Source organism: Diadema setosum, chromosome 22 (genome assembly GCF_964275005.1).
Source record: "Diadema setosum chromosome 22, eeDiaSeto1, whole genome shotgun sequence".
Lineage (NCBI taxonomy): Eukaryota > Metazoa > Echinodermata > Echinoidea > Diadematoida > Diadematidae > Diadema > Diadema setosum.
In genome coordinates, this window is record NC_092706.1 from 16,379,492 (window position 1) to 16,400,889 (window position 21,398).

Genomic DNA, 21,398 nt, shown 5'->3' on the forward strand with positions numbered 1-21,398 from the left:
CCATCCTATTTTGTCCACAAGTGGCCTGAAACGGGACTGCCATTGTCTGCGGGAAGATGATGTTAATGTAGCATCAGCAATTTCATTCTTTTGATGATTCTGCAATTCATGCACCAATGATGACAAACATCCAAAAACTCTAGTAGACTTTACTAATGAAATCCAACATTTTATGTTACACTGTACTTATCCTATGTACAAACCAGGTCTTAGCATCAAAATTACAATATCACAAATTATTAAAACTATATCGAACATCTGAAAATTTTTTGACAATTTAAAAGTCTGACATGGCCTTCCGGGTAATCACGACCTGTCAAGTTTACCCATCCCGTCCCATCGCATTGTTTCATGTCCATCCTATTTTGTCCACAAGTGGCCTGAAACGGGACTGCCATTGTCTGCGGGAAGATGATGTTAATGTAGCATCAGCAATTTCATTCTTTTGATGATTCTGCAATTCATGCACCAATGATGACAAACATCCAAAAACTCTAGTAGACTTTACTAATGAAATCCAACATTTTATGTTACACTGTACTTATCCTATGTACAAACCAGGTCTTAGCATCAAAATTACAATATCACAAATTATTAAAACTATATCGAACATCTGAAAATTTGAATGTACACTGTACTGTGCACTCCCATTGTAGCAAACATGGTAAAATAACAATATATTCTAGTTACAATGAAGTAAAAACTCAGGCCGCAACATTGTGCACTCTCTTGTTTTTTATTGTTATTTGTCTGGTTATAACGAAATTAGATACGTTTGTGTATAACAAAAGAAAGCTGTTGGTATAGAGGACTTTGTCATAATGGGAGTCCACCACTGTATTGTATTGGCATAAAAGATATGTAATGATAAAGTGGACTGAAGTTTTGGATAGAACAGAGAAATTCAGCCAACTCCATCAGCCTGTAGCAAAGGACCTAATTTTGCTTGGCAACTGACCAATGATTATTATTCACATCCTTTTTCTACTTTAAGAGCCTTGTAGAGACAAACCTTATTAAAATGATACTCGGTCCACAAGATTTTTTCTTCTTATGTAACAAAGTTTTGTTTTAACATGTGTCCACAGGTTGCTACATAAACACACACATGTAGGGTTACATACTCTTACTGCTGGTGCAGGCGACTTCAACCCATTAGCAAATTTGTTCAATCAATTTCTGCCATGAACAGATAATAAATCCATATATCTGATGTTGTGTTAGCCCTTAGATTTTTAGGTCCTCTTTTGTTCTCCTTTGCTCTAATCTGATTTTAAAGAGTTAGGAAGAAATTGAATTCACAGTAAACTGCATCCTTTTATTTAAAAAAATAGTAAAAAAAAAAAAAAAAAACCTTTCAGGAAATTGAAATGTTGGTAAGTTTTCAACAGCTGTCTGGGATAATTATTCTCAGTGTAATCTTTGCCCATTTGTTGGATATACCATCACAGTAATTAATAATGGACTTTCAGAGTTGCATTGAAGTTGTAATGGATGATGTTTATTTAGAGCTGAGAACTAGTGTTCAAGCATGTACATGTATGTTTCAGAGTCAATAAAGTACTTAATTTGTACACAAATCTGAAAACCCTGCTCTTGCTGCTCTTGAGTGATGATTCACCACAAAATATTGCAGCAACAGTGTGTGAGCTACATCTGAACACAGATATCCTGACAACTTAAATCGTTTGGACAATCGGAAAAAACATTGCCGTTACAAAAAAAGTTCCAAGTTTGTGTGGAGGAAGAGTTGAGCATCCACATGAGCAGCTTCTAGGCGTTTACGATTCTCCAAACTGGCCACTTTCTCTGAAGTCTTATTGATTGGCGAGGCTGCAGCTGGCACACACAGGATTGCCCTAGCAAGCCTTGCAAGACCAGGAAAGCGTTTCTCATTAAGCCGCCACCAGGTAAGGGGATCTGTTTCGCGAGAAACTGGACGCTCGAGCCGAAAGAGATCAATCTCATCTTCTGGCATGACCATCTTCTTGTTGAATTCATCCTCTCCAAGGAGCTTGAAGAATGGAGATTCCTCCTGGGCATTAGAATCATTACCCTTCTGCTCTTCTGTGGGCATTCCAACAAGCCGCTTCTTGAGTTCGTCAATGACTGGGGTGCGGTCCTCATCTGAGAGGAAACGAAGGTGGTGAAAGCGGGGATCAATAACAGATGCTTGCATCGTAAGGGAGCTGGGAAGAATCTCATCTAGTTCGCAGCGAATGTTGAGTTCCCTTCTCAGAGCATCACGGAAGGCCTTGGCTTCTTCGGATATTTCCTTGCCATCGCTGGACTGAATGTGCTGGAGAACACCCTGCATCACTGGCAACCAACATGATCCAGATTTGTTCCTCGAGTCACTCATGACAGCAATAGCTGCTTTGATACTTTGCAAAGCTTCTACCAACTCAGGCAGTAACTGCCACTGGCCGTCAGTTAGATTATGTTCATTTTTTTCACCAAGAACCTCCATGATTGCCTTGTGCATCTCTGAAATCTTGACAAACATGTCACATACCGAGAGCCAGCCATTGGTGCAATTGTACATGCTAAGTGTTGCTGACTGCTTGAGTCTCTTCAGCACCTTGCAAAGATTGTCATTCAGATCCTTGTTGATTGTCAAGTGGATGATCAGACGTCCTGTTGCCTGAATAAGTTCTGCAACAGGTTGGATACTCAGAGCATTTTGTACAGATATTTCGAGCATTTCCCCTGCACAGGGTCTGCATTCCCAATTTAGAAAGGAGCAGATAGACTTCAGAATCTTCAGCCTTTCTGAGATGTCAGGAATGGACTGCTTGCCATCGGTACCAAACACTATACCAGCAACACTGTCAATGGGAATGTTGCACTCTTGGCACAGGTTTTGAATCTGTTGGGCTACATCCTGATCAGTGGCATTCTCAAATACCTGAATGAAGGAAAAAAAAGTTGAAAGGGTTGCATCACCTCTCTAGTTTACATGTACATCAACCCTACAAGTATTGAAGTACAGCACATGACATGATACAATACATGATGGTATATTTGGGGTAATTTCTTGCAGATAATATGTGAATAAACCTTGCCCTCTTCTGCAGTTACCCGCTTTGATTTTTATTTCACATTGTACTTTATGAGAAAGTAGGCTTTATAGATCACATGGAATTTTCAACACATTCAGAACTGTCAATTATTAGAGTATAAATGTCAGTTGTAGTCAACTGAATTCTGTGTAAATTGATTATGACTCTTAAATTTCTCACATATATGCAGCTGTACAAGTTAAATGTTTGTTTGAAATGTGTTGTTTGGTCCACTGCTATTTGGCTTAAGTTCTGTGTTTCCTAAAAACCCTACATTACATGTTGTGTTCAAACAAAGCTATGCTGTGACATATGTCATCCTAAGAAAGAAACTACATCCCAGATTAACAACTGAAAATTCAAATTCATTGGATCATCACTTTAGTTCCATCACATGACTGATTTTTCTATCAAGTGGTAACAGATTAGATTTCATGATATTATCCTATTCCCTGTATACTCACTTGGATTGTTCCCACAGTCCACATCTTGCTCTTCCATTCACTTGTGATGATGTGTGCTGTTAGAGTGATGTAGTTCTTGCTTTGATAATCAGACCATAGAGTGCAAGTTAAACCAATTCTCTGCTCATCACTTGAAATCTGTTCACCAAGTTTTTGTCGCCCTTCTTTCAGCTTCTCAGACAGACGATCCTCGAGTTCTTCCTATTGTTTACAATGAAAACAAGAGACCAGTCAGTCAAGCACTCACCGGAATATCACAAGTTCACCTTCCATACATTCTGGCAGACTTATCATAAGAACATACATGATGTAGCAAACTTGAGGGTCCTCCAGGAGGGCATCATGTCCATTTCTATAATTTTTATGTGACTGGGCATCACAAAACCAACAAAAAGTTGCACACCCTAGTTTTACGTGAGGAATCAAAATAGAAAAGCAAGATATTTTGGTGGCATGAAATTTTTTGAAAATTGGAGCCAACAGTCTTTTTTTGCAGCCTGAAATTTTCACGAATTGCCACTATCACAAATACTTGTATTGGGTATCATGAAATTCACAAGATTAATGTACACTCAATCATTTCTGGTAAGTGAAGGGAGTCAACGTAGTCAATCTTCACATTTCTATATTTTCTGACAGAGCACATGTTGCACATGTTTCATCCTGTATCTTGATGAATACATGTCCTATCTTTCCCATATTTTGCATATGTAAAGACCATGTTACAAGGATTATTTCACAAAATAACTACTTTTTGCTCAGATGCCATCTTGTCTGTGCAAAGTGGGGTCAAAGCTCATATGTACTTCTTTCTTTATCTTCGTTATGACATGTTATCTCTATGGGAGGGAATTTTTCTAGATGTGAAAATTGACATGATTGTCTTTATCGAGCACTAGCTCACTTACCCTTTGGTGAATTTCTCCCAGATTTTAATATGTTGTAGCTGAGACTTTGCGCTATGTTGTTGTGCCTTTTGTTTTTTCATAAAATGTTGGGATCATGCTAAAAAACTTGGTTGAAATTAAAGCTTATCTTTGATGTATTGAGATATTTCTTTCTTTTTGCAACTTCTTTGCAATAACTCAAGAATAACAGCCCCTATCACCCCAATATTTAGCACATGTTTAGTTCATGTCACGTACATTATTTCATAAAATAACAACTACTTGATCGGACACCATCTTGGGTATGTAAATTAGGGTCAAATGTCATAAATTTTTCATCCTGTATCTTGGTGAATACTAGTCTTGTCCTATCTTTCCCAATTTGCACACGCAAAGACCATGTTACAAGAATCATTTCACAAAATAACCACTTTTTGCTCAGATGCCATCTTTGGTGTGCAAAATGGGGTCAAAGGTCAAATATACTTTGTGTATAATATACATTATGTATCTTCGTTAGTGCATACGGAATTCGGTACCAAATATGGCAGGTCTGACTCCCTTTTCTAAATGAGACTCCAAACATCACATGGCCAATGTCCCCTCAACACAGATAAAACCTGTATGGTCATGCCTATTGGGATCAGGACTCAAATCATTGATTTCCCAATAGATCAGATCACCTAATTTGTCAGAGTTGAAAAATTCCGAGTCTAGTTTAAATTGAAAATATATGTCTTGAGATTCTAGAGTTGGTATCGGTCATTAATAGAATGTGTTTTTAATGAGTGGAGAAAGTTTTGGTTTAATCTATATAATCCCTTCATTGTGATTGCTACAGAGTCTTAATTATGCCGGGGGGGGGGGGGGGTTCCCTATTCATTGCACATAGCACAGTACAGTGAGATTTAAAAGGACTTGAATACCCAAAACTTCAATGCCTCTTTTCTCAGCAAATATATTTCCAGAATTTGCATTTTCTATCCTTTGTATAGATACAATGTAGGCAAGGAAAGTCCATTTGTATAATTATACACTGTACACCATGTACATCATCTTAAAGTCTGCTCAGGGCATTCAGATTCTTCTCTTCATCAAAACTCCATGTTTGGCAACTTTTTGGTGTTTTTGTGATGTAGTGTAACATTCTATCACACTGGCAATAATACTTGCTAAATGTGAAGAAAAATTGACGGTACCATACGTTTTCAAAAAGATCAAAATGTGAAAACTGACACCAAATTTGGTACTGACCCCAAGGAGGCAACCCTCGATTTGGCAGAAACAAACTGGAATGTACAGTGTACATGTACTCATACGAATGTACTACTGTACATTTCACTTACTACAATACCTAAGAGCATTTCTGGTTTAAATCTTTGTGTGCCACCACAGTATTCCGAGACCACAATGCATCAGAGCTTTTGGAAACATTTTGTTTTGAAAGCTACAATGTATGTGACTTACCAAAGAAACATCTGTACCTGGTGTACAGTAATAGAAATGCAGTACTGCAAAGTTTTATAGAAAACTGAAAGTTTTGCTGTGATGTAAATTTTATGACACAGTTAAAGCTGTGGCACTTTCAGTGTACTGTGGAACGTTGTGATTTATCAATCAGTTTATATGTTTCAGCAAAATTTGCAAAGTTGGCTAAAACAATCACTCCTTTAAGCCTCTAATTCATGATTGTGGTGTACACTTATGCCTGCCCGCACAATTTGAAACGGAAGTTAGCTACATGTGCATCTAATAGAAGTTAAATATAAATACACAAATGATAATGACGTGTTGAATGAAAATGGTTAAATGCAAAAATCCGAGCACACATTGACACACACAGACACAGACAGACAGAGGTAGTCACATATGCACACACACACACACATCTGAACTCTGGATTGTAGCGTAAAACTTTACATTGATTTTTAGTCACTCTATTAAAAGCCAGAAACATTCGTGGCATGAAAATTTCATGAATTGGAGCCAATTGCCTGTACCCGGCAAGACACTTTTGCAAATTTGTGAAATAACCAACTAGCACTTTTATTGCATGCCATGGTGTAGCTGGGATAGACAAAATCTTCCACATGCACTTTACTTACAAGAATCTTGGTTTCTTGCAAAATTCATGAAAGTTTCATGCATGCAAAAATTTCTGGCTTTATGGAACTGGTTACATGATATGAAAGATACAATATGTACGTTGCCCAACTATTAGATAGCTAACTTCAGTTTCAGATTATGTGGGCAGCGAACACTGTGATCACAAATGAGAGGTTTGAGATTAGTTGTGAAGAGTGAGTTGTACAAATGTGTACATTGAGCAAAGACACTGAAAGTCAACATTGATGAATACCTTCCGATTGGGTTCAGACTTCCACTAGTGATTGGAAATAAGCTACGGGTACTTAGTACAAGTAGACCAGTCTAGTAGACTTTTGAAATTTGAGATACAAACAATGTGTATCTACAATGTTCATGGCTCATAGATATGAGTTGTAGCATTTTCACACACCCTGGCACCTGGCATTATTCACCAAAATGTTATCAATTCCAACTTTACTTACTTGGATTGTCATTAGATATCTACTCCCACCCCCCGGCCCCCACACCAATTTTGCCATACCATTCCTTGCCCTTTTAGGTACTTGTGGCTTTGAATACATACTATGAGGGTACCACTTCGTTAAATCGCCACCCTAAGGATATCTAGCTCGTTTGTTCCAAAAGTATAAGACAAATTCACCAAGTTTCACCTCAAAATATGGTGTAAAAACTGCAGTTTTGAATCCCATGGCCACCCTGCTGATTTTAAATTTCCACAGTAAAAAAACACTTATTTGCGCAACTTTAAAAGGGTACCTTGAGATCGGCACCCTGCCCTCAGTATATACTTTAGGTAATACGTATCTGTGAATTTCAGTCATGCGTCGTGTTCGTAAAAGAGGATGTGTAATGGAACCATGTTTTAGTTTAGTTTTTGTAAGTTTGTTTATGAGGTGTTTTTTTTTGTCTCATTTTTATTACAAGTATTTTCATAGCTTATGGCACTTAGTCCCATGTGTAACTTTTCATTCTATACACTAACACTAGTAACAGCCATGATACACAGGGTGCCGATGTTAAATCTTTTAGGACTGTACCATCTCTAGACACTAGAGTACTTTCCCACCAGTTTGTCGAATGATCTCCAAACATACACAAACTCACTCTACATACCCAACAGCCTTGAATATTTGCATTTGAGCAAGAGTCAAGTCCAGTAGAAAAGAATTTTTCACCATTTGACACTTATACACTTGTCGGAATATCATGTCAATCGCAGCTACAATGTAGTTCGCTCTGTGATAACTGCGTTGCACAAGAGCAGACAGCACAGCACGGTGTACAAAACATGTTCATGGCTGCAAGCGCCGCGATTAATCTGAATGTAGCTACAATCTCACAGCAAGTTCTTCTGCGGTATCTTTAAAAAGGTAATACTTTTTCGCCTTTCTTACAGCTTGTACCAAGTCGCGGTAGTGACCGAGTGAGGATTGAAGTTGTTTGTCTTGAGTGTGTGTGTGTGCATTGTATGCGTGTGTGTGTGTGCATGAAAGAAGATTGTGAAAAATGTCGTTATAAGACAAGGGTGAAAGAATATAAAGCCTTTAAAAAAGGCTAGGAAAAGGGGGAAAGGAAAGATATAAAAAAGATATAAAAAGATATAAAAAACTAGAACTATCACTCAATGTGATTAAGACCCCCACCTAACACTGAGGGAGTTAGCTCAACCAGCATTAACTTTGTATGCTTTTTATTGAAAAAAAAAATAGAAACCAGGGCAATGTATTGTTCAACATTGAACAAATGTCTATCTTGCTCACTGATAGTCACATGTGCCATACTCTAGTCAAGTGCTCAAAACCTGATGGAGTAAGATAAGTAAATTGGCAATTTCTATGATTTTCATTAAAAAATTGTTGTTACCATGGCAACACAATGTTTGACATGTTTAACGAAGAATCACAATTACATGCTATCACAGATGTCACACGTGCCAAATTTCAATTCAAATGCCCAAAAGCTGAGGGAGTTAGCTGAATTCATATCATTGCATAATTTTCATTCAAAATATGCAGTTACCATGGCAACACATTTTTCAACAATGATGAAAGATAAATTTTGCACATCTACGTTATACCAAGATCACATGTGCCAAATTTGAAGCCAAGTGCTCAAAGACTGATGGAGTTAATTGAATCCATAATATTTCTGTATGATTTTCATTCAAAATATACTGTTACCATGGCAACACATTGTTCAACAATGACAAAAGATGAAGTTTGCACATCTTCATGCTATTACGGTCACATGTGACAAATTTCAAGCCAAGTGCTCAAAGACTGAGGGAGTTAACTGAATCCATAGTATTTTTGTATGATTTTCAATATTAAATATGCATATGCTTTTACCGCGGCAACACATTTTTCAACAATGACAAAAGATTAAGTTTGCACATGTGCATACATGTACCATAGCCATTACATGTGCCAAATTTCAAGCCATATATGCTCAAAGACTGAGGGAGTTAACTGAATCCAAAATATATTTGTATTCTTCTCGGTGAAAAAATGCTGTTACCATGGCAACACATCCTTCAACAATGACGAAAGATTAAGTTCGCACATCTATGAACTATTGTGGTCATATGTACCCAATTTCAAGCCAAGGGCTCAAAGAGCAACATTTTGTAAGATTTCTTAAAAATTTGCCTTTGCCATGGCAACACATTAAATGCAATACTAACAAAAAAGATGTCATGCACATCTTTATTTGATAATGGTCCCACATGCCAAATTTGGTGTCAATTACTCAAAAAATGAGAGAGTAATTCGATCCACCAGTTTTTATGAAAATATGCCGTTGCCATGGCAACGCATAATGCAATACTAACAAAAAAGGTGTTTTGCCAATCTACCTTTGATATTGGTCACACATTCCAAATTTGGGGTCAATTGCTCAATAAATGAGAGAGTAGTTTGATCCAGAACAATTTACAAGATTTTTAAAAAATTTGCTGGTGCCATGGCAATGCATTATGCAATACATACGTACTAACGAAAAAGGTTGTATTGCACATCTTCCTTTGATAGTGGTCACACATGCCAAATTTGGGGTTAATTGCTCAAAAATGAGAGAGTATTTCTATCCACAAGTTTTTGTGAAAATACGCCGTTACCATGGCAATGTATTATGCGATACTAACAAAAAAGGTGTCTCGCATATCTACCTTTGATAGCAGTCACGCATGCTGAATTTGGGGTCAATTGCTCAAAAAATGAGAGTAGTTAGATGCCCAACATTTTGCAAGATTTGTTTTAAAAATTTGCTGTTGCCATGGCAACGCATTATGCAATACTAACCAAAAAGGTGTCTTGCACATCTTCCTTTGATAGTGGTCACACATGTCAAATTTGGGGTTAATTGCTCAAAAAATGAGAGAGTAGTTCAATCCACAAGTTTTTATGAAAATATGCCGTTACCATGGCAACGTATTATACGATACTAACAAAAAAGGTGTCTTGCACATCTACCTTTGATAGTGATCACACATGCCAAATTTGGGGTCAATTGCTCAAAAAATGAGAGAGGAGTTCGATCCACAAGATTTTGCAACGGACCGACCGACCGACCCCCGACCGACCGGCCATCCGACCTCAGAGTGATTCCTACAATGTATATACCCCCCTACACACTATGTGTGGGTGGGGGTATAAAAACCTGGAAAATAAAACAAAAGGTTTACAAAATAGTTCATTAAAAGATAACAAGGAAAGAAAGAAGAGAAACTTGCACTATGAAGGAAAGCAAGGGAGAGATGGATATGTTTGAAAAGAAAAGAAGAAAGCAAAGAGAAAAATGTAGATTGAAAACTGAAAAGCACTGATCTAATTTGAATGTACAAGGTACTGTAGAATAATAGAGAGATAAATCAAAACTGGATTATTAAAAGCAAAGATTAGGAAGGGAAAAAAGAATTATACAGGTTGAAAAGGAAATGAAGAAAAGGATTCATTAGGACCAGCATGTACTCGAAAAGGTATTGAAGAGGATAGAAAGGAAAAACCCTTGTACAATGTACAATTGTAGTAGGAGGGAAAAATAACCAGTTAAATATGAAATTGAGAAAGTTAGACAAGAGGAAAACCACAATGAAATGATCGATGGGAAGGAAAGCAAAATTTAGGTGTAGATTCTTCCTGAAAACGAAAGAAAAGATAGAAAAGAAGAAAAGAAAGAGAAAGATATACATTTTAAGTGGCAACACACACTCGTGCATGCGTTCAACCACTTTCAAGCAACCGTTACCGCAAGACTTGGCTGAGGAAAAGAGAAAAATAAACTTAAGCTTTACAATTACACCATGTAGAAAAAGCTGCTGTGTCATTACATTCAGACCAAATGATCAACCCTTAGCGCACGCTGAACATATTCATACTGTAATGTCACCGTTAGCTGTAACCCCGGGACGCTCCGTGTACACAGTTACACACTGTGGGAGCGTCCTGAGTCAATGGAGTGCTATATATCGGTAAGCTTGAAAAACATACACAGTCTGTCACAGATTTTTGCGCCTCCGTAAGTTTCGAATTTCACTAGAAAAAAACTTACTTTTATAGTATACATAAGATTCTTATCTAATTCCTACCATACGTTCACCTTGTTCTTGTTCACACTGGTCCAATGATCTTGAAAAAACGTTTTTTTTTTACAGGTCCATCTCCTAGCTCCCCATCCCATTCACCATTTTCGAAATCAGTATGCAATACACTGCGCACGTAAATATTCATGTGCTGGGCGGAGTCGCAATGCTTTTAGCCTTCTGACAAGGCCTGCGCGCGCGTACCCACCCAGAAAGCAACACAATATACAGCGACAGGGTTTGCCACAACAGTATGATACGGCCTTGCCATAAAGCTACAGCTGTACAGATGAATTGACGGCCAGCGCATGCGCACAAGTTTCAAATCCATTGACGTTATAAGATGTCGTTCTCCCAAGTTCCTTTCGACCGAGTCGTATTTAACTCATCAATTCGAGCAGAAATGGAATATTGGCAGGACCAAAAGTTGAACGCAGTCAGTCTTCAACATTATAACTTCACCTATAAGTATTCATGTTACAGAATTTTTGCGATTTCATATTGATATTTAGGCGCTATACTTCGCCTGTCATGATCATATCTGCTACAATGCGCAGCCCCAACACTGCGTGTTGGGGCTGGTCGCAGTTACGTTAGCTGTAACGTTAGACATGTACTTGTTAAGAGCAGCGTTTCAAGCGATCAAGATTTTCTGATTTTTCGACACTTGTAAATACTTAACGTTAAAGTGTTTAAAAATTAACATCTATTCGACTTCAGAGACTCAGATGCAAGTATTTTAGGTTACTACAACTATCAACAAGGGTGAGTTTGTGCATGTTTGGAGATCATTTGACAAACAGGTGCGAAAGTACACTAGAAATTGCTTGAGTTAAACGTGAAGCATTCAGGCCATTGCAGTTACCTACAACAACTTTACAAAAAGGCCTTACAAAAATACAAAACAACCCAGAATAACCCATGCCATGCATCATGCATGGGTGGTCTATAAATTCTATATTGGTTTTACCCTGGAAGGGAAGTCATATCCTGGCTCCAGACCATGAACTAATCCACGCAATCCTGTTCCCTCTGTCACGGTCAATGGTAATAAATCCTCCACGACCATTCTAAAAATCAGGTTGGTGATGGCTCGAGAGCGTGGAGCAGAGCACCAATGCCTCTTCGCTGTTTTATCATTTCCTTTGTCCTTGGAAATGGTTGCCAGCTTATTTGTCTGAGCTTTCTTCTTCGCTTCATTCTGATTCGGTTCTTTTCCAACCTTCTCTTTCTTAATGCCAATGAGTCGCGCGCTCCCCTTCGACGTGTTGCCATTGCTGTTCTGTTCACTCCGCCGTTGACCAGCAGCAGCAGCAGCAGCAGAATCGTCACCGACGCAACTCCTCGATCGGAGAGAGGTTTGTTGGCTCTGCCATCCGCTCTCGTCAGAGGTATCAACGCCCAATGCGTCATCGAGACCAACAGGATGTGAATCTTCAACATCGCGATCACAGCCCTCGTACTTTCGTTTGGCACGATCCGGTATTTTAGCGGGGCGATACACATCCGAGTGTCGATTCATTAAATGATTCCTCAAGTTAGATGTACCGCTTCGTGACGAGGAGGTTAGACGAAATCCGCACAATCTGCAAGTGACATACCTAGACTCCTCGTTGTGTTCCATGAACTGCCAAACATCCGATCGCCGATTATTATTTCTCTGCAGTATAATACTCTCCATAGTTTGATTGTCCATCGCATCTATCATTTTTTCGCTCATTTTAATGGAAATTGTGCACAGACAACGCCCGTGAAAATAGTAATTTTAGCCTCAAAACAAAGCGGATAATTCGACACACACACCGCGGTTTCGCTGGGTCTCCTCATTCGGTGCGTGCTGCGTACGAACACGGACACGCGCCTGCTGGTCAAGTCCGGATAGTTAGTGGCGGATGGCCATGCAACAACTGGCATGGAGAAACCGCGCGCTGAACGTTCAGTGATCCATACGTATCACGTAAATGCATCCGGGGTTGAATTAGAGTGCGCTTGCGTACAACTTGCTTAGCCTCGCTTACCAGGCATCGGGAATATTTTTGATACTCAGTACTGTAATTGAATTGAGAAAAAGACGCGCTTGGCAAGATGTGCTTCCTTCTTTTTTGGGGGGGGCTTTATTATATCCATCTCGTAGGTTTGAATGCTGCTGTTACCTCTTATTCATCACATCAGTAGGTCGTTTTCACTTGCAAGCAATACATTGTTACGTTCTTCTTTTTGTCTTGGTACCACTTAGTAATACGCCGTAAGGGGATATCCCAAACTAATGTCCAAGGCACTCGATTAATCGATCGTGCCTCTGACGAAATTCTTATTGTATTTATCGATCATTGAAATCCTCGTCAGTCATTGGTGTAAAGTTTTCATTTGCGTGTAAACAACGCGCGTGTTGTGTTCACTGCGGAGAACGGCCGGCAGTGCTGTATTGTGCAAGTGTGTGTGTGTGTGTGTGTGTGTGTGTGTGTGTGTGTGTGTGTGTTTGTTTGTTTGGCCGTTGTTGTTGTTGTTGTTGTTGTTGTTGTTGTTGTTGTTGTTGTTGTTGTTGTTGTTGCTGTTGTTCTTTGTTCTTGTTGTTGCTGCAAGGAAATGTGGGACAGGGTTCTTAGAAAGTTTGTTCATGAGGATCGCACCCCCATTATCCTCTTCCAAGCCTCACCATGCAGTCATCATTTGGAAAGTGTAATATAGTGTTGCAGCTGAAGAAATGTATGACAGGTTTTTTAACTGTTCTGTCCCCATCACACCTCGCACAAAATTGAAATTGTATTTTACCAAGCTGTGTCCGGCAGGAAAGGATTCTCACATTATTCAAATATATCAAGGACACCTATTTTTCTTCATGTAGGGATTCTCTAGAGTTATATTGCTTTTACTACTAATACTGTGATTTTAAAAAAAATGTACACACCTTTGCCCATATCCAGTCATGATGACAACAAACATTCCATCCGAATTATCTAATCGAGATACCATTGATATGGGGATGGAAATAACAAATGTCAAATTTCTTTATCAACATACCAATTGTTTGGGAACCCTGGTCAATTGTTTCTATGCAGCCTCCACTGCTTTGTTTGTTCTGACTAGCTTCTGTCACAGATATTGCATATAGGGAAACAAGCGTGATTTCACCCCTTTTAAAGCAATTTTCCCTTCTCCTTGTACAAATAAAACCATAAAGGACTTGTAGAAGTGAAACTACTATTGAAACAGTGCCAACAGTACGTGCTAAGTGCACAAGGTCCAGCAGAGCCCCCCTAGTGATCAGTCATTTTAACATGGTTGATCCTCTTTCGACCTCTGTAATGACATCCATTTTCCTACAGACGTATTTAGACTATAGGCCTACATTTCAGGTCTCTTCACCTGACATCTCTTTGTTCTGTACAAGTGTAGGCATCATTTATCAAATATGAAGTAAAATCAATTTCTGCAGGTGCACTAATAGACATCTCAGGTAAGTTGTCTCAACCATGGAGGATGTGTAAGTCAGGATACCCTTGATAGAATTTGACTATAGCCTAGAGGTCAACAACTGTATAATTATGGGAGAGAGTGATAGCTTCAGTCCGTTTTTTTTTTTCAATACAAATGAAAATTCAAAATGTTCATTTTAAGAATGTGCAATTTTCGTTTATAATTAAGAATTTGAAACAATATATTGAGGGATTAATTAACTTTTTGTAATCCTATTTTTTTCTTTACCATTTTCATTTATAAGAATTTTAAACAATATATTGAGGGATGAATCAACTTGTTGTACTCCTATTTTTTTTTTTTTTTTCCTTTTGAGGGGGTGGGTGTGCTGGGCATGAGAACACAACAAAACGAGTTACCCCTCTTATACTTTTTTTAATGCATAATACATAGGAATACATAGGGTCCATCCACTTTGGGCCCCACTTTTTTACCCTGGAAGTGGTACCACAAAAATATGGTTACCGGTAAGCTTTTTTGTTGTTGTTATTCTTGCTTTGCAGGCTACTCTTGGAAGTTATGCCACAAAATTGAGGTGAAGGCTGTTTTGTTTTTTGTTTATTGTTAGTTGGTTGGTTGGTTGTTGTTGTTTTGGGGGGGTTTGGGTTTTGGGTTTTTGTTTTGTTTTGTTTTTTTTTTTTTGCTTGTCAGCTGATGAAAACTGGAAGTGGCGACAGTATTTTTTGCTTGTTAGCTGAAGAAATCCAGAAGTGGCACTGGAAAATTGTGCTAAAGGCCTGTTTTTTTTTTTTTTTTTTTTTTTCAGCTGGTGATGAAACCCAGAAGTTGATGCAAGAAACATAGAATACTAAATACAGAACTGCATGTATAAAAAAAATGGTACAGTCCTCTCCACTTAATCGGTAGGTGTCTTGCAGAGCATTTCTTACCCGATTAAGTGGAGTACCCAATCAACAGGAGTTCGCGATTCACCAGAGTACCCAATTAACCAGAAAGCATGTTGATCCATTCACATCCCAGATATCACAGAAACTAATCACAACCTCTCTGTATTAGACTCACAGCACAGTATGTCACCTACAGTCACAGCACAGTTTGTCACCTACAGTCACAGCTCACATAAATTCACACAACAGCCTTGGTGAGTGTCTGCAGCATAACTCTGTGAATAATCTGAGTCCTCATGGAGTCGCATGCATGCTTTTAAGTACATGTATGTGTCATGTGCAGCTAGATTCCTATGCATGGTATGCAGCCAAATGCTGCAATGAATTCTGTTGTGTCCCCATGTGTTTCATTGGTACTGTAAGACCCCGTTTACAGTGCGGGGCTGGGCCGAGCCGCGGCCGAGCCCAGCCTCAATTGCGAGGCCGGGCCCCGCAATTTTGTCCGTTTACACTGCCGGGCTCGGCCGCGCTTTTGATTCAAACCTTTCAATTTGTCGTGGTGGCGGTCTGCTTATAAACAAATGCAATTTGGTATTGTCTGGTTTTCAGACCCTTCGCCAAATGAATTCCGTGGCGACGAAGTCGCCGTTCGGGCAAAGGCCTTTGCCGAAGGAAAGATCCTTTGCAGGACAAAACCACCTTAAACTATACTAGTTTTCGACGTTGAGGGGATTAATATCCTGAATAGCGAAAGATACATGCAGAGGGTTTGGAAGCCAGACTAAAATTGGCCGCGCAATTGGCCGCGCATTTGGCCCAGTTTGCGTTTACACCAAGAAAAGGCCGGGCTCGGCCGCAGCTCGGCCACGGCCGAGACCACCTCCAGAGCGAGGCCAAATGCGAGGCCAATTTTGGCCTCGCATTTGGCCTTTTGCGCGTTTACACTGAAGCGGGGCTGGGCACGGCCACGGCCGAGCCGCGGCCGAGCCTCGCACTGTAAACGGGGTCTAAGTGTAATTGGGAATGCCCGATCAAGGAGGTTCAAGAGAGTGGAGTCACAACTGTCGTATTTCCTTTGAAGTCACGTTTGATGCCGCCACTCGAAAGTATTTGAAGCATGTGGCAAACTGGATCTGCCGCGCAGATAGGAAGACAATTGACTCATGTCTCATTGCATAATCATCAGCCACTTTCTAACGAAAATATGTCTTTGTGATGGTAATTACTTTTCGCCATCCCTACTTATAAAAGGTAGGTGGTACATAATGGTAAAGACACGGGGATGCGTGAATAGAAATTGCGCAAAAAATGAAATGAAAATGAAAATTACTCGACTGGCCGTGCCCGGCCACTAATCTGATATATCTATTAATATAGAATTATACTCGAAGATTATTCCATATCAGTTTTATTTGGAGGAATTAAGTGGAAAAGTGATAAAACCGGCTTTCCGGGAGGGTACAGTTTTAAACACTTTCACATGATACAGCTCTGATTTGCACTTTTGCACATATTTCTTGAAGGGATTGGCCTTTGTTTAATGAGCTTTATCATTAAGTGAGATTTCGTTTCATTTAAGATAAACAAGCAAAATATAGCCAACATTAAGTTAACGTTCAAAATGAATCTTCAGATTGCACAGCAAGACAGCGGCATCAAACCCCGTCACCAAAGGCACAGATGCACCTGTGGAATTCTTTTGTACATCAATAGAAAAGTGACAACTGTTTGAATAATTACAGCCAGTTGGCCCGATTAAGCGGTACCCAAAAAGCAGAGTACTGTATACTGTATTCATAGTCAAATTTCATGTTTCATAATTTCACTTGTCTCATGTCACTCCTGTCATTTCTGTAAGTTCAAACTGACCTTAACAGGCATATATTGATGAAAGCTAGTATATGAACCTGCTTGTAAGGTCGTATCTGTATGATTTCCCATGATGCATACTTGCCATGAGTAATGTAAAATACACTGTACAAACAAAAATCCTTTTTTTTTTTTGTACACAATGAAATCAACTTTTTATACAAGACTGAAAAAAATTAATGATTTGAAAAACAATGAGATGCAGGGAAACTATTATGCATATATTTACATGTACAGTGTGTGTATATCGGTCCATAGGGCGAATAAATGTCTGAAAATTAGGTATCTTAAGGGAATTCGCTCCATAGGGGGGATTTTTTTATTCCCCTGGTTTTGACAATGTTTTTCAATGCTTTATCAGTAATCTGGGGCCTAAGGACTACTCCACAGTAGGACACAGATGGCATAGTATTTGTGTAGAATTAGGACTGTACCATCAATACAATTTAGGGGAGATTGTCGGTGATGCAAAAAAAAAATAAAAAATGGGTGTATATATTGGATGTGCATAAAAAAAAAACAGGTAATTGGGGGATGTAGGTATATCTGCTTTTTCTCCAAAAAAAAAAAAAAGAAGTTGTATTTTTCTCACTAACATGCAGAATTTTGTGGTACAAAATGCATTTTGTGCTTTTATCAATTCAATTCTTCATTGAGCAAAAAGGCGATACTTGCATTTTTTTTCTGAATATTATGCTTTTTATCAAAATTCCGCCAAACTATCATTTATTCCGCATTTTTCCTTATGGTTGGAAATAGCATTATACAACTTGTGTGAATAAATATATATATGTATATATATATGTGTGTGTGTGTGTGAGAGATACATATCTGTTATGCCAGTGCAGAATGTGATATGCATCAGAAAACAGCAAAGGGGGATGTTAAAACAGAGAAAATGCAATGCTTTGCTACTGCCATGCTAGGGTTATATATATATATATATGTATATAATATATATTTCATTTGATCTGCATATTGGCAGTAATAGTAATACATGTAGTAATGTCACAATAGAAAAATGCATTAAATGCCAATTGTCTTTTATTCAAAATCAAAATTTGCCTCATCACTTTCATCCGTGACGAAGAGGCCCCCCCCCCAAAAAAAAAAAAAAAAATAAGATAAAATAAAATAAAATAAAATAAAATAATTTTGAATAAAAACAAATTAGTATTTAACACATTTTTCTATAGTAACATCACTATTATCATATATATATTTATATATGATATACATGTACATGACTAGAGACTTGTCTGGTCACTGACTTTGCTCAAAGATCATGGCATGATCAAGTGCCAACAAGGTCAGGGCCATTAATTTGAAGCTAGAGTTTGACAAAGAAATGTAATGATTGTTCAAACAAGTCTTGCATTGGTACACTGCATTATTTTTTTTTTTTTTCAAATGCCAATGTCTGTCAGACTGTATAACGTAAGTTGTTTTTATTTGATCTTGCCCTTGTCTTCTAGTATGTATCAACATATCATAAAAGCATAAGTGAATTACATACATGCATTACTGCCCTCACATTTTATTTTACTGATAATTTTGAATACAATAACATACAAAGCATAACAAAAGAAAGAGAAAGATTGATACTCACTAAAAACATGAATGTTCTTTTCACTCTCTTCTGTAGAAGATGATACATGATGCAAGAACATATCTGTGCAAGGAAAAAAGAGAACTATCCCTTCACATCTGGCTCCCAAAAACATTAGTTAAAATATTGTATGAAAACCTTGTACAGTGTATGCACTGTAGTACAACCATTCAAAAAACATACCATCATAAAACTGTTTCTTACAGATACTTAGTACATGTGTAAAAGCATGTGATACCTAGAAGAGGCATCACTGTCAGCATGTACATTAAACTTACATACAGGGTTATGGCGATCTTGCTGCCTTTTGTATAGTCACACGTGTAGTTCATGACGATCGACTTACAAATGGCATTAATGTATTTTTTAGCTGCTTGTATATTTAAGAAGCATCAATGGTTAAAACAGAAACACGAAACATATGGTACAAATATCAACTACAGTGAAAAAATATTACAGTATTTGCTCTACTGGACTGTAATAATTGTATATACATGTATATAACATAACACTGAATCGTATCCGGACAATTACCCCCAGAGGGCAATTACCCCCCGGCTAAATACTGGTTAGTGGTAAGGTTAGAGTTAAGATTAGGGTTAGGTTTAGTGTTAGGAGTTTGGGTTTGGGTTAGGATTAGGTTCAGGATTAGGATTAGGATTAGGGCCAGGGGAAGGGTCCGGGATAATTGCCCAGGAGGTAGTTGCCCTAGACCCCACTGAATACATCATTAAAGTACAAAGGACTGGAATCCTGCCCTTGCTTGGGGAAAGGAAGATAACATTGCAATGTACACATACATAACGTAGTCCAATTGATGGCTTCAATTGTATCGTCGATTACTCACAATATACTAGTACAGTGTACATGTCCATGAGTTGCCAGCAAAATCTGAATAATGTAGATCAATGTCAGAGAGTAGCAAGTTAAATTTTATGACAGACATTGTACTTGAAAATCAATTACATGTACTTGGCCTGATGACTTTACTATTCGTGTACTTCAAACAGTTGCTAATTTACAAATACCAAGGATATCAATATACAGTATCTACAGTGAAACCCATTCTAACAAGGTCTGTGGGACCTGTGTTGCTTGAAGGTCTGTGGGATCAGTGATATTATCTTGTCATAATTGGTTCCTCGTAATAACCGTACTCACTAAAAACAAAGAAAAACACAAGCATGGAGTCATATACCAATCAATCAAAGCTACAGTGTCCTCGTAATAACCGTACTCACTAAAAACAAAGAAAAACACAAGCATGGAGTCATATACCAATCAATCAAAGCTACAGTGTACGAACAGTCTTTGCATTTTATTTACACAAGTGTATGGCTCATTATTAAGAACGAATAAAATTAGTTGTGAATTGAAGCAAAAAAAAAAAAAAAGAAGAAGAAAGAAAGGGGTTGAAATGCATTTTCTATTTTTCTTCCCCAAACTTTTTTGGACATGTTGTACATTTGCTCCTGAAAAGTACACAGCAGGGTCGAATTTATGACACTTTCAACATCTGTCTTTCCTTTGTGTATTGAACTATTCTGAAAGAATGCAAGTTTTCATTTGTAAAATACATGTACAGTGTAAAATGACACAAATGTAATTAACATAGATTATACAGTATTAAATGTATTCGTTACTTTTTCTTAACATCAGCGCAAGTAGAGTAACATGCGTTATTTAACTTGCTGGGTAAATTACGCTGTTGGTGCCCAGCGGGATTGGACGATTTTATGAATTATTCTGCCTCCAATCTTTGAGGATTTATGATTCAGAAGGGGTTGAAAATGCATTCTTTATTTTTCTTTGGAAAACCTCATTGCATTTTGTACGTGTTCTTGAAAGGTACACGACAGGGTAGAATTCATGATCCTTTTTACACCTAATTCTACCTCATATATTAGACCATTCAGAGAGAATGAAAATATTCATTTGTGAAATGCAGCATACGATGATAATGAACAAACTTAAAAGAAAATCTACTAAGCACTGTTGTTATTTTTCTGAACATTGGCACAAGTAGGTTACATGCTTTATTCAACTTATTTTATGTTGTTGCCAAGCAGGATCATGATGATTCAACAGTTTTATGCTGTTGCTGCCTGGTGGGATCACATTGATTTCAAGAATTATTTCAGCTTTAATCTTTTACATAATGTACACACCAATGTTTACTAACCAGCAAAACAGCTGCATGCATTCCCAAAAATATTCTTCCATTTTCTGCCACTAGTTTCATTAGATGAAAAGTTTTTGAATGAGTATAATAGTATAGTAGTGCATCTCTAAAAGAAATCAAATGATTATGTTCAAAGATTTAAGTACACTGGAGGGTAATAGTGTATCTTATCACATGGTTTATAAGAAAACATGGAAAGCACAGTTACTGGTTTATATTCATCACTGATAATGGGGATAGAGAGGGATAGCGGTGGGTCTGAGCCTAGCATGTTGTTTCCTCTTCCTGCTTCAGATAGTTCGTATAGGGAGA

General features: G+C 38.1%; 2 protein-coding genes across 2 annotated transcripts in view; one reads left to right on the forward strand and one right to left on the reverse strand.

Moving 5' to 3' along the window:
- LOC140245542 (NEDD8 ultimate buster 1-like) overlaps positions 1 to 21,398 on the forward strand; it is a 78,425-nt gene that overhangs the window by 32,088 nt on the left and 24,939 nt on the right. The gene's annotated exons all lie outside the window — the stretch shown is intronic.
- Positions 1,366 to 12,821, reverse strand: LOC140245540 (E3 SUMO-protein ligase ZBED1-like). Its single transcript, XM_072325106.1, has 3 exons — positions 12,072 to 12,821; positions 3,527 to 3,727; positions 1,366 to 2,908 (listed from the first exon to the last, which is right to left on the reverse strand). Exons 1-3 carry the CDS (start codon positions 12,819 to 12,821, stop codon positions 1,715 to 1,717), a joined length of 2,145 nt encoding a protein of 714 aa, XP_072181207.1. The 3' UTR covers positions 1,366 to 1,714.

Coding starts and splice junctions, on each gene's coding strand:
- LOC140245540 (XM_072325106.1), bottom strand. CDS start 12,821: ATGAGCGAAAAAATGATAGATGCGATGGACAATCAAACTATGGAGAGT. Junction 3,728..12,071: donor GATATGACTTCCCTTCCAGG/GTAAAACCAATA, acceptor TGTAAACAATAG/GAAGAACTCGAGGATCGTCT. Junction 2,909..3,526: donor GGACTGTGGGAACAATCCAA/GTGAGTATACAG, acceptor TCCTTCATTCAG/GTATTTGAGAATGCCACTGA.